General features: G+C 42.5%; 2 protein-coding genes across 5 annotated transcripts in view; both read right to left on the minus strand.

The window, feature by feature from the left end:
- Positions 1-8565: 8565 nt before the first annotated feature.
- Positions 8566-14328, minus strand: yy1b (YY1 transcription factor b). Of its 2 annotated transcripts, none has more exons than XM_076755725.1 (5): positions 13630-14328; positions 12173-12335; positions 11502-11562; positions 10939-11097; positions 8566-9672 (listed from the first exon to the last, which is right to left on the minus strand). In XM_076755725.1, the coding sequence occupies exons 1-5, from the start codon at positions 14168-14170 to the stop codon at positions 9490-9492; spliced, it is 1107 nt and encodes a 368-aa protein (XP_076611840.1). In that variant the 5' UTR covers positions 14171-14328; the 3' UTR covers positions 8566-9489. The 2 variants fall into 2 exon arrangements, with proteins under 2 accessions (XP_076611840.1, XP_076611839.1); XM_076755724.1 differs by having other exon boundaries at positions 12173-12323; positions 13630-14317.
- Positions 14329-15976: 1648 nt separating this feature from the next.
- Positions 15977-20696, minus strand: part of evlb (Enah/Vasp-like b) — a 41695-nt gene continuing 36975 nt past the window's right edge. For 2 of the 3 annotated variants that reach the window (XM_076755723.1, XM_076755721.1), the window contains exons 6-13: positions 20389-20636; positions 20129-20226; positions 19900-19939; positions 19479-19530; positions 18691-18748; positions 18539-18599; positions 18296-18353; positions 15977-17038 (exon numbers count right to left, since the gene is read on the minus strand). In XM_076755723.1, coding sequence (XP_076611838.1) covers positions 17001-17038; positions 18296-18353; positions 18539-18599; positions 18691-18748; positions 19479-19530; positions 19900-19939; positions 20129-20226; positions 20389-20636 — 653 coding nt within the window. In that variant the 3' untranslated portion in view covers positions 15977-17000. The remainder of the gene's footprint in view (positions 17039-18295; positions 18354-18538; positions 18600-18690; positions 18749-19478; positions 19531-19899; positions 19940-20128; positions 20227-20388; positions 20637-20696) is intronic. The other variant, XM_076755722.1, reaches the window with a different exon arrangement.

Below are 20696 nucleotides of genomic sequence, written 5' to 3' on the forward strand. Positions count from 1 at the left end.
GTGCCCTCGGACGGCAGCCACTGCGGAAACCTGCCGCAGGAGAGGTTTAACACAACCTCCGCAGTGGGAACCCGTGCACGACTAATTCTACAGTTACAGTAATGTGTCCCTGATAGCAGCGCTGACATGATATGCATTATCTGCTGGAATACGAGCTCTGATTCACTGTGTATGTTGGTGGTCGGATGCGGCCTCATTGATTTCTATATACACGCACTGGTACGCCTCTCATAGCATGAAACCTCAAGGGATACAGCATATTGGTTTGAAAATACAACACGGTGCAGGGACAACCTGTTAAGATGAGATGCACATACAGTATGTAAGACACAAATTAATTGCTGTCACCCAAACAGGCTGGATTCAAGCCCTTTTATTCATTATTTCTTGCTCATTATGGGTGATTAAAATGCCGAGGATCTTGGCCTGAACCTTGGTTCAGTCTTTGGCAAGAGCCAGAGGTGTATGTTAATAATAGATGCATTTCAGGGTAGAGAGAGAGAGAGAGAGGGAGACGGAAAACGAGGGGAGGAGAGGAGGTGAAGCAGAGAAGAGTAGATGGAGGGTTTTGTGAAACAAATACGCCGAGGAGGGTGGGAGGCGGAGAGGCAGGGGTGAGGATGAAGAAATAGAGAGGGAGCGAGAGGTGCAGAGAAGAAAGCGAGACAGCTCAGACACAGGGAAAGGGAGACGAGAGGAAGAGGGCACAGGGAGCCGAGAGAAAGAAAGAGTGTAGAGCGAAACAGAACGAGGAGTGCAGGAGACAGAGAAAAGAGCATCCTTTGTAAGCCAGCCATGCAGCCTCTGGCTGTTCGGTATTCAGTGCACCTTCACAAAGGGGATGAGGGGGGAGGAGCGGGCAGTGGTGGGGTGAGTGTGGATGATAGACCTCTGCTGGAGGTCTGGCAATGAGCAGAGCGGAGAGAGCCCTGTGGCCAGATCAGAACCGCACGCTCCCCTTCACAACACTGCACAAGCCTGACCCTCTTTGCAAACCCCTATAATGTGTTTCCTGGCCCTTGTCTAGTCCTCCTCCTCCCCTCACCACCATCTGACCCCCACCCTCCCCCCCACCCTCCAGTGTACTGTCTTGCATCATGCTGACTCACTTCTCTCTCAAGAGTCCTGCCATGCTCCTGAACAACCCTCATTCACATCCAACCCCCCCACCCACCAACCAGCCCACTTGAGAACTGAACCTGCCAATCTTCCTGAGTCTGACCTGCCTTCCACAAACATACTGGCCAATCCCTTCTCAGTCTGGGCTGATTTGATATGCAGCTCAAATGCCACAGGGGTCAGAGTGATCGTCAGAAGCATTTTGATTAACTCCCTCGAACTCCACCCCCACCCCCGTCCTCCTTCTCAATCGTAGCGTCAATGTTCTGCTGATTAAATTCATTTTCTGCTGTCATTGCTAATGGGCTTTTCATTCCTTTGTGTGACTTTCAGTTGGTTCTGACAGAACGAGTCCCTTTACAGAGCACTTAAACCAACATGGTCTCCGACGCCACAATTGCCTGCTTTTAATGACAATCATGATGTGGGAAAATCACATTGGGGCATTGATGTGTCCAATTTGTGGTCAATTGTCTTATTTAAAGAGATCGTTGGGCCTATTTCAACAAACTGAGGAGCTTATTCGAAACACAGTTAGAGAGGGGTAATATGAATGCTTAATCGAAGAAGACTGAGGTCCTTCAACAAGTGTTTTAGCACCTTTTGCTCTCCATGCTGCAGCTCGGTGTTTCATTATCTCTGCACAGCAGGCAGCCTTAGTCAGTGTCACACATGAGACATTGTTCCCCTGGCAAGCATTATCCCGGGGAGTACACGTAGAGAGAGCCCGGGGCCAGATAGCGAATCTGTCCAAAACACCAATGATAACCCTCTTAGGGGGAGCACATAGAGGGGGCTGCACCGTGTAAAATATGCACAGGCAATTCCAAAGAGTATGCATTATTGAGAGGAGTAAATGGGTCCAGGATGAACATCATGGCTCATTAATAGTGAATGTGATTACTGTTTCTGGGAAAACAGCAGTCTGGGCAAAGGGGAAGATAATTGAAATGGTCAAATCTAAACTAAAGACTTCCTTGTTTACTCAGCACCAACTGTTACTGTCTAGTCAAACTCATGATTAAAGCTGACAACTCATGCTGCCAAGTGTCCTGCTATGATGTCAGTTGCTCACACCGAAAACTTCTTTACTCCACTTTTGACCAGTGGTCTCCTGTGTCCGACTTTGCCCGTTCAAGGGGTTTAGAGGAGTGTTGGGAGTCATTCATTTTTTATGATCTCAGCTTTTGTGTCAACTATGCTTCAATTACCAACAGGATTTTTGACAAAGCCGAGAGAGAATATGAGCGAGCATTTCTGAAATCCCCTCAGAAAGTGGAGGAGTCGGCTGAGTGAAGGTCACACACCAGGGGTGCTGACTGAGTGACTTCCACTCTTTGACACGCAGACTTACTAAGTGACACCGCACAGATACCAGATTTGGTTTGACGTGAACTCAGATTATCGTGGTGCCCCCCCGAGGGGTTCCCATGCTGAACGAACAGATGCTTCCTCCTCTTCCTCTCCTCTCCTGCTGCCTCCCCTCTTTCGGTTACATATGCTCCAGGGTGATGGACGACAAAGAGGCTGGCTGCAGTTTACACCAGACATACCAGGCACCATTAGGAACCATTTTCTGCCCATTTGCCTGATAGCTGCTATCACTTATAGAAGTGATTTGCTCTCTGTCTGTGCACTGAGTGTCCCCAGTGATGGATCTCTCATTGATTTGCCAGTGTTGGAGATCACTAAGAGAACAGCAGCAAGCAAGCAGATGTGCCAGTCAGCTCCGAACTATCTATCAGCTGCTGGTGAAGGGGGGACAGTTTAAGCCTCTTTAAGAATCCCATTCACTGTGACTTACTAAAAGTGCTTATGCTAATCTTGTTATCGCTTCAGGCCTCTGGTAATGGAGGATAGGAAGCTGTTGGGAGGTCGTGGGGCATATTATTTTGTTCACAAGCACCAAGTAGTCCAAAACTATAACATGCTACTGGCTGCATTGCACTCGACCATCGCTGAATAAATTTGACACACACGCACACACACACACACACACACACACACACACACACACACACACACACACACACACACACACACACACACACATCTGCTTGGCTTTAGGGCTTTCATAACCAGCTCACACTAGGATTATGAATTGTCTGTGTTTCTGTGTGCTAATCTTATTTATTGCTCAGAGTGATCACATCGAAGTGTGCTTGTTAAGTTGAGATATCAAATCATGGTGTCGCGTTTAACATGAATTTCACGTTAATTGGGCACATAAAGCATACACGCTAACACACATGGGGATATGGGCAGAAAATAACAGTGCGCGTGGCCCCACAGCTATTGTTTGATCAGTTGTCACCCGCTGCAGCTGATGGGACACAGCCACTTCGGGGGAAATTGAGAATGTCAGGTAGCTCTTCATAAACAAGGCTTTAAAGGTCTTTTGATCTAACTGTGACCATGTTTGATGATGTAGATTAGAACCTGTAGGCCGCTAACATCTCTGCACAGCCCTACAGTGAGAGATTTGAAATGTAGATGCAATGGCTATGCTCTTTTGAAGAGATCTCACCTTTAGTGACCGGGTGGAACGAAACTAGGACGTGACGAGGATCCTGAAATGAGGCATTAATCAAATAAAGGTCAATTTGTGATTGACGTCTGGTGGCTTGATGGGAGGAGAGACTGAGGCACAGGGGAGAGAGGGACTGGTGTTGACTAGTGTAGTACAAGCTTCACTCAAGCTGGACCAATCAAATGAGGCCAGAGAATGTCTACTGTGCAACAAAAACGCACAGGGAAGCCAACGCTGTTAAGCACTGAACAGACAGTCGCAAGCGGCAGATTATCTGAGCGCAACCAGACACTGAAAACAAAGTGAGTGCGATCACAACTTTGTCATTGAGACTGGTGGACACAGACAAACCTGGCAACCCAGAGAAGAGTCAGTCTGCCACAAACAAGCCTTACAGATGGAGCAACACTTAATGCTATACTGCAGTCTGTTTGAAGACAGTAAGAAGCGAGCTCTCTACCAAAATAAAACTCGACACGCTCTCAGACTTCAAAGCACTCTCATTATAATGTGCTGTGCAGGGCCGCAAAGCGCTATTTTCATGATTGATTAATCTGTTTTTTAATCTGTCAGTGGTGGATGAAGTACTTGAAGCCTTTACGGAAGTAAATATACAACAATTTTCAAAGGACGCCAAGATGAGTAAAAATTCTAAATTGTCTAATATAAGATTATGAATTATACTACCGTAAAGGTACACAAGTACAGTATGTGTGAAACGTTCTGCTCCACAAATTTGCATTTATTTCCGCAATCATTGGTTTTGTGAGAAATATCAGATAAACTGACATCTTTCGGCCTCAAACAGTTATCCAAATGAAACCAACAGTGAAATGTGATAAGGAGCCCAACTAGACACTGCTGATCGAACACAGTCAGAAGCCAAAGAGGTTGAGTTCTTCAGGTTAAATCTTCAACAATTTGCTGCAACAATTAGTCAGCAGATCCATTAGTCGATTGACAGAAACTTAACCACCAACTATTTTGATGATAGATTAGTCATTTTAGTAATTTTTCATGCAACAAAATGGTGTTTTCACTCTCTTACATGTGGAGGTTTTCTGCTTTTCTGTGATTTATATGATATTAAACCGATATCTTTGAGTTTTGGACTGATAAAACAAGGCATTTAAAGACATCACACTGGACTAAGGATAACTACAGCAGTCAGATAAATGTGTAGAAAGTACAATATTTCCCTCTGAAATGAAATGGAATAAAAGTTTAGTGTATAGCATAAAATGGAAATACTCATTTAAAGTCCTTCAAAACGGTGTTTAAGTAAAGTACTTGTAGGGTTCGTGTACTTAATCATGTTCAACCTCTGAAAGCAGCGGATCATTTAGTAAAGCCAAAAAACCCATCAACATTTCTAGAAAATTGTTTGTTTTGTCCAACCAACGATTCAAATCCAAAAATTCATCTCAGTTTATAATGATATGAAACAGAGAAAAGCAGCCAATCCTAACGCTTGGAGAGACAGCTTTATTTATTTATTTATTTTTCCTTTGGCTTGCTTTGCACAACAAATGACCTAAATGATTAATCCTGTAATGATTAGGTGGTGATTCGTAGTGGTGTAATGTGCAAATCACTTCCTGCCATTTGAGTTGTGAATTATTATACTTACATTGTAAACCTTGCGCAACCTACTTTCGCAACAGCGTGGTTAATTATGGCCATGCAGATGAAGCAGTTTCGAGTTTGACAGACAGAGAGAGGATGAGAGAGGAGACAGGTGTATACAGACGGAGAGACTGGAACTGAGGCAGAGGAAAGAGAGAGAGGCAGTCTATATTTAGGTGGAGACAGACTCAGAGAGGGAAAAGAGAGCTGATAAGAGGACCAGAGGTGAAAAAGAGGGTGAGGTGTAGAAAGAGCAGGAAACTGAACGATGAATCACAACCTGTACTGTTCTTTGGTGTGACACTTGAGCAAATAGAGACAGAAATAAAACCCAACTGTCTTGACATTTAGAGCATTCATAGACGGCCTTCAGATGTGCAGCGAGTGATGTACACGGCTTGAAAATCCACTGTAGCAACGCTGACAGGGTGGAGCGCTGTGCTCGACGTCTGCAGCGGCAGTCCTGGTATTCACTGGGTATCTCAGCCTCTCTCTCTCTCACTCTCGCTCTCTCTCTCTCTCTCACACACACATACATACACACACACACATACACTCTCACTCTCTCCTCTGTTACCTTGGCAACATATTTTCTGCATGGAAATAGCATCTCTTGCTGTGCTCACCGCAGAAAAAAAGGCACTTCAAGAGGTTTTAAACGTGTCCAGAACAGATTTACATTCAGAGATTTGACCTACAGATTGGATGGAACTGAGTTACACCAGTCTGCTTGCCTTACCATCACATTGGCTGTGTGGTCGAGCAATGGAGGAGTTAAAGTCACTGACAGGCTTCCACTGTATGCAACTGAGGATGAAGTCCATTTGTACAAGTCTGCGTTTGCAGAATAACATTTGCTCACCTTTAATGGGCTTAAATGCGCGTGTCCTGCATTGTGTGAAGATTCAAACTGAATACACAAAATTAGCTCATACAATTTAATGTTTACTCTGCTGGTTGCTTGCCTCAGGATTTATTTACATCCAGCACCACGTGACTATGTATTTCAGCTCTTGACAAGCAGAGCACAAGCGAGAGGAGCATCTCTGCAGAAGTGTTATTAAGAAATGCAAAATAAATAATAAAGCACAGAGGGCGGAAGGTAGATCTGTAAGGATTTCCTGATTTAGTCTCCACTCACAGATGAAGGGGTTTAGTGCAGCTACGGTGTGTATCTCACCGCTGAAGCTGCCTGGCATGCTTCACTATGATAAACCTGTGTTTGCTTGCCGCCAGTGCAACAGAGAGGGAGACAAACTAATGAAAGAAAATCCAGCCGACGAGATTGTAGGCGAGATCAGACTCAGGTTGCGAATAAGCTAAGACTTGGCCAAAGCTGAGAGAGAGAGAGAGAGAGAGGGAGAGAGAGGGAGAGAGAGGGAGAGAGAGGGAGAGTAGGCAAGAAAGGGAACATCCAGGTAAACATGCAGCACGGAATTAAAAATAGAAAAAACACACACACGTACACACAAGTGCCTTGACTCCTGGGAGAGAGAAGCCATAATGAAATAAGCATCTGAAAGAGAGCAGGTGTTGGAGGCTTGACAGACTTCAGCTGCATAACAAGTAGTGCATTTACTCTCCCCTGCCTTTGTCAATCAAAACAACCAATCCTGTGAATAAATGCTGCCTTAGAAAAAAAGAAAAAAAGACAGAGACCCCCAAGTGGAATCATGCCTGAATCAGCCTTACATACTCTGACTCTCTCTCAGTCACACAGAGGGTGGACTTACACGTCACTCCAGTCAAAGTTGGTCTCAGGTAGAGGTAAAATGTGCCTGGCTCTGAATTTCAAGCAGCAAGTCTGAGCTGTTTGGAGTCTGAAAAAGCCAGTAAGACATCAGGAATGCACTGGAGCCGAATCAATGTATCTCCTCACCAGAAACACAAAGCAGGACGGCTCCCTTTGTTTTTCCTCTTCCTCTAGGATCGCTCTGCGTGACAGACAGCGAGGATAGGAGTTTTCAAAAACAGTCTATTTTGCTCTGCAGCTTGCCAAAGCTGTTGTATGCGCCGCATGGGGATCAGCACCATGGATAGCACGGGCACCTGGGTACAGACATGAGAGCTGTGTGCCAGAAGGGGGCAGTAAGAAGAGCTGGTCTGGGGTCTGCAGCAGGATGACCAGGATCAGGCCAAAGAGCAGGATCTTAGCAGGGCGCTGAGGTTGACAGTTGTGTTAATCCTGCTGGCTGAGCAGAAAATGGAAAGGACTTATGTGTAAACTCAAAAATTGCAAGTGGGGACCTGAGAGGGAAGGAGGGAAATTCCACCGAGCTGATGCAGCTTTTAGAAAGTCTGTTATCCTGAGTCAAACACGGATGAAGACTGACATCTTTACTTTCAACGTCCCTAAAAAAGTCACTTTGGGAAGTCTGTTGTGTGTTTACTAACCACAAGAATCTGCAAGGCTGACTTTTGTAAAGTCATTTTGAAGCAAAAATGTCCAACATCTACTCCAACTTCTCAACTGTGAGCACATTACTGGTCTTCAGTTTATGGCAGCCCTACTATGTTACGATATTGCATGCTCTTGCACACGTAGTGCCAATCCCACACACTTTACATTGCTGCTGGTCATTTTCCACAACACATAATTTTTTAATTGCTTCTAATTTCTTATCTTTCGTGTGGTCACTGATGGATTATTGAAAAGGCCTATGAGATATAACTATACTAATATTTCTGGTTGGTGAGTTAAAAGGATTTAACCAAAACACCATCTGAAAAACAAAGAAGCATAAAGAACAACAAAGATGGATTGTGACAAGTATTATTGGTATTCAGTCCATTACTTGAGTGAAAGTAGCTATATATATATATATTCCATAGCAAGTGATGGACGTGCATTGGAAACTTGTACTTAAGCAAGAGAGTATTAAAAATAAAAGCACTCATTATGCAGAAAGGCGCCTGTCAGTGTTATATCATTATTACACTGGATCATTATTACTGATGCATTAACATGTCAGCACCACTTAAGTGCTGGAGCCTGTTTGAGGTGAAGCTACTTCTAACTGCTTTCTATTCTGTGAGTTAACCTATAACAACTGAGCCTATTTCAGGAAAAAAAAAAAAAAAGATCCTGTTTTTCCAAACGTAAAATAACAGTAAAATCTTCGCAATCTGCACAGTAACTAGTCACATCAAATACATGGATCTCCCTCAAAAAAAAAACAAAAAACACACATTCCAAACACTGTTTTCAGATTGAGAAAAACAAAAGAACAACAAACATTGGTCAGTGACAAAGATACACTTAATAAAAGCTTTCGTATATTTCGACAGGGTTGGAATGACCCATTTTATTGTGGGCAGTTGAGATACATGGGTGTAAATATCAACAAAGGAAGTTAATGGTTGACTTCTGTACATTACATTCTAACAAAGAAAGTGATGGTCTCGCAGTCAATTCAATGTACGCTCCAGATACTTTAACTGAGACACGCTCTGAGTAAGCTTATATTACTCATTCATCTGTGTAAAGACAGCTCATAGAAAATATAAAGCAACTCATGACTAAAAGTTTAATCGGTTAACACTTTAAATCACACCTCTATCTATGTCTACGTAATTTCAATACAGCCATACAGTACAAGTATACAAGGTTATTTTGTGGTTAGAGAAAAAATACAACCAAAGGTATGGAAATGCAAACATACAGCTGTTTTTTAACTTGTCATACATGTGAAACAGGTCACGCAAGGCCGGCGGCCTTTTGTATCATAGGTCGATCTCATAATGCAGGAGGAGAAACAAAAGAAAGAAAAAAAAAAATCACAATTTTACTAAACACAGCCTGAGTCAAGTGTACAATATGCACACTTGAGGAAAATAAAAGCTATGTGAGAAAATAAAAATACTAATAGATTGCTGCTTCTCTCCTCGCTCTGGTAAAAATAAGTCTCTGATGTTTGTCCATGAGTTCCATCTTCTGGCAGCCAAGTGCCACTGGAGAAACAAAGGGACTGCGTCGGCCGGGGCATTGGGGGAATAGTCAGTGTGTTCCTCATCCAAGATGACAGCAGAAGAAAAGAGATGCAGGGAAACTAGCTGAATTTCATTGTTTTTTAAGTCTTTTAATCTGTCAGATTTTTTCATATAAATCAATAAGTCTCAAGCTTTTCATTCCATCGTTCAAAGAGGTTTCACATGTGCCGCTAAGATGCTCTTTTCCTCCGCATTGGTGTGGCTTGACTCTGGCAGAAGGGCTCTCATTGGTTATTTTTGGCTTTGGCGTGTGTGAGAATGTGAGACTTTAGGTTGGTCGACTGCGCGAACTTCTTATTGCAGCCGTCGAAGGGGCAGACGTAGGGCCGGTCTCCAGTGTGGATCCGCACGTGTGTGCGCAGGTTGAAGTCCAGAGAAAACCGCTTCCCACAGCCTTCAAAGGTGCACTGAAAGAGGGAGAGGAGCAGAGGGCTCAGTCTCCACATTGATCATACAGTGTGAACGCCCAACTTCTGAACTTCACTGACAATTTGTTAACATCTCCCCTTAAAAAATATTGACCAATCACAGCTGAGCAACAGCAGGCCTGTCAATCTTTGTACTTCTCTACATGTTGACGTAGTGGCTGTAGTAAGAGCTATACACTGCATGTCAACTAAACCAAAAACACCAGAGCAGAAGTGGATAGAATGGACTAAACAGTGTATTGATCTGCTCTAGCTTAAGCCACAATTGTTAGCGTGTCAGGCTAACTGCCAAATTACAAATAGTATGGACCTTTGTTCGACTTGAGGAAGTTAACACTTCAGCAACCCCTGCCAGCATTACCCAAAATAATCTTATGGTGACTGAACACATTGGTTAGAGTTCATCCTAAAACCCCTTTCTCCTGTAACATTACAGTGAAACATAGTGTTTGAAAATACAAACAATAAGAGTAAGCAGCCAAACAGGTTCACGTTAGGACAAAATTACAGTCTGAGCTCACACTTTCCTTTATCGTTCTACTACAAGGACCAATTAGCTGGACCCTGCAATACAAAAACAATACTGATTGTGGGGCAGGCAGCTTTACTCTTGGTCTTGCTGCACAATATTGTGTATGTAGCAATCAAATACATAATACAGTACGATTCTTCTCTAGGCCTCTCGTTTACAGTTAACAGCCAGGTGGAAACATTGTTTTCAGCCAACTTATAGAGCTAACTGAGCTTAATTAGATACAGTAGCTATGCAGCTACAGCTGTTACTGTAATCTATGCTGTCATTTCAGTCAGCAAAATCAACAGCTGTGGGCCAATGAGAAGCCTGCTTTGGTCTGCGTCTTTACCATGAAAACACAGAACCACTGGTTCAAAAGTCTAAGAATACTGATGGAAACTCTGCCATCGTAAACTGCGTAGCACAAGTAATGAAGGTGCAGATATATATTACGATATGTATGCAATTACACAGAGTAAATTCAAATGACTTTGGAGCAAGTTTAAGATAATGCAAAGTCAAAATGTTACCAGCCACTGAGACAGATGACCTTGACTTTTACTGGCGTTGGTTGACAAATTTTGAACCACATGAGCCAGCAATGACTTAATATCCCATTCTCCTTAGCTTGAACTCAGCATTAAACTGTGATGGGCTTATGCGCTTAAAATGTAAAAATAGTGTGAGTGTATCTGTGCATGGCGGAGTGTGAAGTGCGCCCAGATGCCAACCTGGAAGGGTTTCTCTCCTGTGTGAACGAGTTGGTGACGTTTGAGTTTGGAGCTCTCGACAAATGCCTTGCCGCACTCTGCGCAGACGTGCACGCGAGGGCCGTGGGTGTGGAGATGCTTCCTCATGGCTGAGTTATCCCTGAACATCTTTGTGCAGCCCTGAGGACCAGATAAAGTGCAGCACAAAGTTGACAAACAGCGCAGGCGGGCAAGTAATGTCAGGTTGTTTGCAGCAGGCATGTAAACTCTGAAGTGGTGCATGAAAAGGGCTTCTGTCTTTCCTTGTACACAAATATACAAGAGTCCTCTACATTTTGTATAGTTTCCTTTAATCGTGTATGTGTGTGTGTGTGTATATATTTAAAGCCTTCATATTAGCAAAATGTGTAGAGTTCAGATGAGGTTTGATCGTGTCCTTGTAAGTACATGAAAATCAATACACTAAAGGGCTTCCTTCACTTTTAAAAAACCTTTACAGAAATTGGCGATTACGCAGACAGCAACAATGTTCAGACCATCAAACAATAGATTGTTGTACAGCAAAGCAACATCGTTAAACTCACTTTATGAGGACAGGCTATCGTCCGGGGAGCATCGTCCTCTTTGACTTTCCTGGGCTTCATCCTGTGTACAATAAAAGGACATGGTTTGGAGTTTTTAAACAAACAAAAACAGAGACACATGGTGCAAAGCCATCCCCTTTTATGTCATCTCCTGGTCCAGTTCTGATGTTGATTTTTTTTTTTTTTTTAGTCAATCAATAATGTTTATCAGTAAGAGGCAGCAGAAATGTCCCCACATGGCATTTCACCCCGAGAAGGCACACATTGTGGCAAAAGCGAAAAGATTATGGTAAATAATTACATCATGCCTGCTTGGTGTGAGTATTCACTAGTATCACTGCTTTGCAGCTCCTGGTTGGACCAAACATGAAACTGAAACGGGCCAAATCCACTTTTATTATGCTCTGACATCTTATTGATCATACAGTTAAATGTCAAAATGACAGGGTGCATATTGTAATCAGTGCATAACTGTTAGTTGCTAAACTGGCACAACCATCTTTTTTTTCTTCTAACTTTTCTGATGGTCACTTGAGACATCACCAAAACACAATTTCGTGCAGCAGCACCACAGGCATCATTTTACACACACACCTCACCATCTTTGTGACTGAACAGTGATGTCTTCCTGCTTGTTTCCCCTCAGGTAACAGACCCCATCACACACTCACCTGGCAAACTCTGCCAGCTGTTTGGGGTCTGAGAGGTCGATCCCCGGGATGCCACCAGGGGGCAGCTTCTTCCCCGTCATGTACTCGGAGTAGTCCGGAGGGGAGTTCTCCCCGACGATCTGCTCCTCCACCACCGACTCATGGTCAATGTCTTTATTGTCATCTAGAAACACATTACAGAGACTGAACCGATAACATACGCGTTTGTCCCTGGCTAAAGGTGGGAGGGAGGGCAAACACATCTGCAGCCGCTCAGGCTATGAGGTGATATCAGGAGCCACATTACTGCTGCATTAATTACTCTGGATTTGTATTAATAACAAAATGACCCAATTTCACATATCCTTCGCTTCCTCCTGCTATTAATTTTGCAGGTTTTAAAATCATAAATAATAATTAACTAATGCTAATGGGACCTTGCTAACCGTGATAACAAAATTAAATACGAAAAACAAGAAAAGTAGAAAACATAAAGACAAAAGTTTGGCAGACTAACATCTAATAAACGGCAGTTTTTTTTTTTGTTTTTTTTAAAATTATAATTTCATCTGCAGTTTTAGCCAAATGAGAAATTTCTGGCTCCGTTTCTCAGATATACACTTTTTTAAAGCAGAGTACTAGCTTCCTTCAGTGAAGACGTGAGTACAAATAAGAAGCAAAGCCACTGAATCCTACTGTAAAGCAACCAGCAGGGTGCACTAAAAATAGCTCAACATAGCTGCTGCGTCCTCAATATTAACACTTTGACCAGCAGTGAGTGTATTTTTTTTAATCTGACTGTGAAATAAAACCAGCAACCATTAAAATATAAGGTACTGGTTGCCTTATTAAGACCCTTTTCCGTAATGATGGATCACCACTGGGTCATGTCTCCGCTGCTCGCAGTCCCGGCGCTGCTCAGAGGCAGCAGCTTGCTAACCTGACGCAGACGTAAAGCTGTCTAATGAACCAACAGCAAACAGCTAACTGCTAAACGATTTACTGGATAAAACGTGCCACAATGTAAATACAACGCATGTTAAACTTCCACACGCTCCTCACGGCCCTCCGTCGCAGCACCAGCTGCAGTTGAACACCGCGTTCGCCACAGTTATGCGGCCTGCACTTATCCTAAACCCAGCTGTCTCGATCTCCCCCAAGCACCGCCGCCATCTCTGCCTGACCGCCACAATCGCCATTTTTTCGGGGCCGCCGCCATACTTACTAGTCTCGGGGAATATGGCGGCGCCCAGCAACACCTAAAACATGGCCTCCCTTCAAAACAAAAACATTTCGCTATGCTACAATAAGGTTTTGCATCGAAAACTTGCATTATTTGTTGCTTTTCACGACCGTGCAACGGAGCACTCCAGGAACTAGTCTGGTGCAGCAGGACAACGCCCTGGCAACGAGGCCTCATGCAACGGCTAACAACGGATCTGACAGACCACCACAGGGCTAACGTTAACGTTACTTACCCGACGCCCACATTGTAACAGAAAATTCCCCCTCCAGTGTCTTTATTTGCACCTGCTTCTGTTCCCATTTTCTTCCGCCAGCCTCCGCGCCACTTAAATAGCTCTTTTTGCCTGCTTTCTTGCCTCCAGTGCCGCCTCCCCGTTTCACCCGACCCACTGAGCTCTTCCCAGCCACAGTCACCAAAGTCTGTTCGATGTACTCATCCTCCACCCCAGGAGCCGGTACCGGGATGAGGATCTGGTCCTCGAACCCGCTGCCGCCGTCTGTGTGCAGGTCCGAATCATCCCCACCGACCACCTCCTCCCGGGTCTGGACCAGGATCACCTCCTGATGGTGGTGGATCGAGCTGGGGTCGTCGGTGACCAGCGGCTGGAGCGCGATCATGGGCTGCCCATCGTCGTCGTCGTCATCCCCGCCGACCACCGTGGTCTCGATAGTCTCCACCGGTATCGTTTCCACCTCTATCTCGTGGAGCTCCACGATCTCGGCCGGCATCTCCGAGCCGTCTGTCTCAATGTACAGCGTATCTCCGGATGCCATATTGAATTCCGCCAGCTTGCCTCTCTCATTCACGCCGTGTTGTGCTCCTTTTTGGACCTCACAAACACACTCACACACCCCCGGCTCTGCTCCTGCCTCTGTCTCCTCTCCCTCTTCTTCGATAACAACTCTCTTCACTCCGTCCCACGCCAGTTCTCGTCGCCACAATGCTCTCTAATACAGAAACATCGCGAGACTTTGCTGAACCCAGCGATAACAGTGCTGCTGGTGGTAGCGGTGGTACCAGGGGGTTCCCAAACTTTGTTGACATGATGTTTTGTTATATTTGTCGCAAAAGCACTAATGTGAATACATTTTTTTTACATGAATGAACTGGTAAATTACATTATGATAATCAACAACGTGAACATCTGGTCCAAGTGTTTAGGAATTAGAAGTGAAAACTATTACTGAATTTCACTTGCTCTATAGATTATTTTTTCATTGAATCAAAGGATCATTTTGTCTACAAAATGTCTAAAATAGCAAATATCCATCACAAGTGACCTGATGCCAAAATTATGTAGCCCATAAAAGCGGCTTATCCTGACCAGCAACTCCTGAAGTACAGAATTGAACGTGAATGGGATGAGGAGGGAAAGTAAGCTTTGCCTATCCAGCAAAAATTGAATTGACTTTAATTGATTGATTATTTTTATTAGATAGTCTTAACTGGCTTTATCTGAACTGTTTTAATAGTCCAACACAACTAGAAACATGCAGATTTTTTTGCACAAAGAAAACAGTTAATTAAGATTTTCAGCTTTATTTGTGACCTCTAGTATAGAGCACTGACATAAATCAACTTTGCCCTTGCTGCATCAGTTGAAGTCTATTATTAGAGCTACACAATGATGATCAAACCTAAGTCTAAATAAAGCCACACTGGCTGTAGACATATATGAGCGGCCAATTAAAGGAGGAAGCTGCTGCTGTACTGCTCTCCACGGGTTCCAGCTTCCCATCATGTTGCATCAGTGTCCACGCCTCAGTCAGTGATGATGCCTCTGCAGGCTTTGCATTTGATGACATTCTAATCAATACTTGTCAACAGCAACCCTTTTTATGTGGACTGATGCATGCTCTCACTGACAATGCAGCCTGCAGCGTTTAATTCAACCTGCCAAATATTGTACGTGCATGCAAAATGTGGGTACCGTTATCTAGCAAGTGATTTTTTGAAACCAGTTTCCGTAAAAAAAAAAAAAGAGCTAATGAGAGCTAATGTTCATCTTCCTGCCTTCAAGTCTCAGCCAATTGCATCCAGTAGTTGGTCGCATTACAGTATTTATGTATCTGATATGCTAGAGCTGAAAAAGTATGTTGTTTTACTTCAATTTTATGTAAATAGCACAAGAGCCCGCAGCAAATAGGGAACACATCACAAGCCCATACTGAATCTATGAGGTGGAGTTATCATTAATTCACAATAAATTTTACATCAGCAGATAATAAAACACTTTTATGAGTACCCAGTAGTGCACAAAGACCGTGCTACATTAATTGATCATTTGGGCTTATTTTTAGGATCTATTTAGCAAATATTTTTGCAGGACACTTTAACAGCATCCTACATTGTGTGCAACACTTTCATAACACAATAAGGTTGCACAGAAGCAGCTCAGATGTTTCACACTTCTCTGTACTGCACCAGCTGACATTCATGGAGCCTATTCAATAAGCACATATTTCTGTGTTGGGAAAAAAAAAGAAAGAAAATGAAAAGAAAAATTGAAGTCTGACAAAACCACCAGGCAGGCATCAAAGAAGCACCCAAACAAGCACAAAAGGAAAGAGACAGCCTCATTTATCCAAGACATTGTTCACAGTTTTATTTGAATTCATTTTAAACTTAGTGCGTTTCTTTTGCTGTTATTGTTGTCAAACCAGGAAGCACTTTGTCATAAAAGGAGAGAATAAAATGAACGATACTTCACCATATCCTTGCAGCCAATAAACATTTTATTAACAACATGATCACAAATACTCTTGTGTATTATTTAATTTTTTTTGTTTTGTTTTGTTTTGTTTATAAGATCGCAATATCCAAAGAAGTTTATTCCACCCTCAGTTTCAGGTCAGAGCCTGCTTTTTTCTGCCATGGTTCCACACATATCTGTGTTGGCGAAAAGGATAAAAAACCTTTAAAAAATGTTCGTTGTTAGATGACGAGAAACAATTTTTTTGGATGTGCTTGCAATTGTATCTAAAACAAAAACAAATGAAAACATTCAATATAAAATGTAAAAGGCTGACATAAAATGATGTGCAATAATAATGATCAACATTATCATTACTATCATATTCTCATTATCATTTCCTCATTATTACCATTGCACTCACTACACTACTACTACTCATATTAACATTACGTTGACAATCATAAAAATGATAGTAATAATAATTATGAAAATGATAGTAATAATAATATAAAAAATGTGTGGAGAAAAAAAAAAGCAAAACAAATAAAATCATTAGAATTTTATTAATTTTCCTTTAGGCGGAGGACAGAGGGGCGAACTGGGCTAACAAACAGACAGAAAATGTTAAGAAATCAGAGTAATCAGTGCGAGAGCGAGCCCCGGTCACGTCCATCTCTCCAAACAAACAAACCAAACGTTACACAGACATGTCTGAGGTGTTACAGCAACGTTGCTGCGTTGCTTCAACACCACAGCTGGACACGATGAGTTAGATGTCACAGTTTGGGCCTCCGTTCCTGACTTCTCTTCCTCTTCCTCCTCCTCCTCTTCAGGGCCACAGCAGCTGCTGCAGGGGAAAAGGAACCACCACGAAAAGGTGGCTCATGTCGGGGAGTGGCTCTGAAAGATTATGTCGTGCTAATTCGACTGAGTTCATGTCTAATGGCTGCAGGCAGAAGAGAGAAATCAAAGGAACAAATACAAGAAGTTAGACTGATAATATATCCTCATGACATCAAACCCTGTCTGTGGTGAGAAGTGAGAAGTTAAAGGGGCATGAAGGTCAGTTTAATCACCATGAGCAATACTACATATCCTGTGAAAACAGTTGGAGCTTTCCAAAGTGTGAAAAATTAACCCTGATTATATCATAGTGATGTCATCAGGGTTATCTTCATGGGGTGCTCCGTTAAAGAAAGTGGTGGGTTTTCAAGGACAGACGTATCATGAAAAACAAAGGAAAAAAGAGAAAATAATGCTTTCATTGACTTCACTGACTGCAAATGACCCTATTAGCGATATTGTTTATTTCTGTTTATTTATTTTAACTACTGACTGACAATATGACTAATATTTAGTCAATTATCAGAATTATATTGTAATGTATTATTATTTTTATTATAATATAGTATGTGCATTATAGTATCTACAATGTAATCATGCAATTTTCTGTATTATTTTGTAATTTATCATAAGTTTCATTATGATACTGTATAAATGTATGTATATGTATAACATATTTTGGATTATATTTTGTCATGATAATGGATAAAATATGTCTAATGAATGATTTGTCATTACACTTTCTGTAAAGTCATATTTATTCAACCTTTCTGCAATGTATTAGAATTTTTATTACAGATTGCAGAAATGTATGTAGAATCAATGTGTAACTGCCTCTATAATGTAATATGTGTAAGATAATGTAAACATGAGGGGACTGAAGATGATATTATTCAGGAGTTTTCAAGCTTACATGAACAATTTCTAACGTATCTAATATAATCTTCAATTCATTCACAAGTCATTTTATCATATTTGGACACATTTGCGCTACACATCCCTATAACTTGAGTTATGTCACACACTTTAATTAATCATGTCATAATACAGAGTAATAATGTAATTCGAACCAAGGTATTCATTTTGTTCTCATCTGTGATCATTATAGATTATCTGTTTGTGTTTTAAAATGGTGCTTGTCTCTGTACTATAAGCTTTGATGTATCAAATTTCCATGTTCAGGTTTCTGGGACTCTAGCACGACCTAGTGGTCACAGCTCGACATAACCACCTAACTCCCATCATCCCACTGGTTAGATTTCCAATTAAAAATTCATCAGCGTGAATTAGGCAAGAGACAGTGCTCCGAAATGTTGATTGATTACCCCTCTTTAGTGTTTCATGAGGAAATTAAACATACCATCAATGATTTCATCCTTCACTTTGTGCAATTCACGAAACACCTCTTCCAAGATTTCCTAACGATGCACAAACAAATGGATAACATTAGTCTTCATAGCACATCACATGTTTCTTTATTTGCTGTAGAAATTCTTGAACACAGCAAGCAAATAAACTTTTGGGAAATACATGATTTCTATTTTGCCAAAACATAAGTAACAAAATTGTGGCTGGTGGTTAGTGTTCAGTGTGTTTTCTTTACCTGTTTCATTCTGTCAAGGTCTAACGAGTCTGTGTCGCTGCCACCCCCTGCGGGCCGTACCCTGCATGACAACACAATCTCTGTTAGATTCACTCCTGTTGTTTGGCTTCACAGACACATATCCAATGAGCTGTGACACCGCCGGCTCTCACCTTGAAACCATTGACCTGTCTGCAGAGTTAGCTCGGTCCCACGGCTTCTTTGCACCATCTAAACAACAGGAACGGGCGTCAGGCAGAGAAACCAGCAGGGGTTTATTAACATCAACTGAGGCAGATTCTGAGCGATAACCACAAAGGCACAGACAGAAGGACAGACTGACAGACGGATGCTCTCTGTCTACAATCATCATCAGCTACTTAAACATTTACATTACACCTGCGCAGTGGTGGGAGAAGTACTCAGATCCTATACGTACTTAAGTGAAAGAAGCAATATTTCAGTGTTTACAAGTAAAGTCGTGCATTCAAAATCTGATGTACATAAAAGACCATAAGTACAGTATTATGAGAAACAGGAACTGAGAGAATCAAAAGTAAAAGTTCTCATAATGCAGGAAAATCCCCTGTGAGTGATGTATTACTGTATCTTAAACCGTGAGTTTGGCAATCCAGATGCACATATGCATAGCTGTTTTCGTATATTAAATTCTAATCTGTAAAATAGTAACTAAGGCTGTCTTTGTCATGAATTAAAAAGTACAATATTTCCATCTGACGTTTCGTTAAGCAACTTCAAAACTGTACTGAAATCCAGTACACTTTCTTTCTTTATACCACTGCATCTGTTACACTCCTGTCTGATGAATTTGGCATCTTTTTGAGCAATGATGTGTTCTACTCTGTATGTTTTCTATTGCCCTTAATCTCTGACTCAGTCAGGCCTTCACACAGGAGTACATGAGGTTGTAACATAGTGGACTGTGCTCAGTTTTCCCCACCTGTGGCATTCTGTCCACTCCGGGTGCTGGGTGACGGAGAATTTGGGTCATCCTAAAGGAAGACAAAAGGATAACTCTAACAAGCATCCTCATCATCATCCTCATTATGAGCACTTCTATTTGAGGCGTGATATTACGCCTTTATTCATCCCACCTGCACTAAACCCCTTCATCCGACTCCTTTGTCATTCTAATTCTTCCTTATTGCACTAATCATCACAGTATTACTGTGTTTTTATCAGTTTGCCTCTTTGTTTTCATCACTTGACAAATAATAAAAATGATGATGCATCCAAATAATGTTGATTATTATTATGCTCCTCTAATTACCACCAACATTATCATCATCATCCATGGCTCAATCATCATCCTAATTATTATAATAAATCACCAGCTTCATGACACTCTTTCATTCACTTACATTTTGGCTGTCCTCGGGCTTCTCTGAGGCTGCTTTCCTTCTGAGGGGGAAGAAGAAGCCTCAAGTAAGAACAGGGCATTTCATCCACATCCACGAAGGTCAACAGTTTCAACTAGTGTCATAATAATAATAATCACTAATGAATGCTGAGCCACACATTGATTAAAAGCTTTAATGGTGGCTGCAGGATATCGATGCAAAATGGTTTTGTGGCGTTCTGAGCTCTGACCTTCGCGCCAACAGAGCGTTCATCTCCTCCATCAGTCCTCCGCTTCCTCCACTTGTTCGGTTGGCATCGTTTTTGGCGCTTGAAGAGCTGTCCTCAGGCTGAGGAGAGGAGAGGAGTGAAGTCCAGAGTTACTTGTTGCTCTCTGACAGTACAAACAGTAAACTTATCAAGTATGTCAGTCAGGTGTTCGGTGGAGATAATCCACTTCTATCCTGCCTGCCTCGATTCATCAAAGCTGCAGAGATAAATTGGTGTCTCACTCTTTGAACGCGGCGCAGTTTGGCTCCAGCGATCATAGCGGCGAGACCCGTCTGGGCGGGGGGCTCATCTCCGTGAATCCCTCCACACATGGGAAGTGGAGGTGGGAGAGGAGGCTGGGGCGCCCCTGCTGAAGGTGGTGGAGGTCCCGGCGGTGGTGGAGGGGGAGGAGGACCACCCATGTTCATGGGGGGAGGTACTACTGGGGGTGCCACGGAGAGCACAGCAGGGTGGCCTTGAAAAGGAGAACCTGTGTGATGCGAAGATGGAGATGACATTATAACTTTGAGAGATGATGAAAACACATTTT

The sequence above is a fragment of the Chaetodon auriga genome, chromosome 18, assembly GCF_051107435.1.
Source record: "Chaetodon auriga isolate fChaAug3 chromosome 18, fChaAug3.hap1, whole genome shotgun sequence".
Classification (NCBI taxonomy): domain Eukaryota; kingdom Metazoa; phylum Chordata; class Actinopteri; order Chaetodontiformes; family Chaetodontidae; genus Chaetodon; species Chaetodon auriga.

What these genes read in the sequence shown, in the direction of transcription:
- yy1b (XM_076755725.1), bottom strand. Translation starts at nt 14,170, where the DNA reads ATGGCATCCGGAGATACGCTGTACATTGAGACAGACGGCTCGGAGATG. An exon ending in TGTTACAATGTGGGCGTCGG is followed by an intron (nt 12,336 to 13,629) that starts GTAAGTAACGTT and finishes ATGTGTTTCTAG; the next exon opens with ATGACAATAAAGACATTGAC. An exon ending in CGATAGCCTGTCCTCATAAA is followed by an intron (nt 11,098 to 11,501) that starts GTGAGTTTAACG and finishes TCTGGTCCTCAG; the next exon opens with GGCTGCACAAAGATGTTCAG.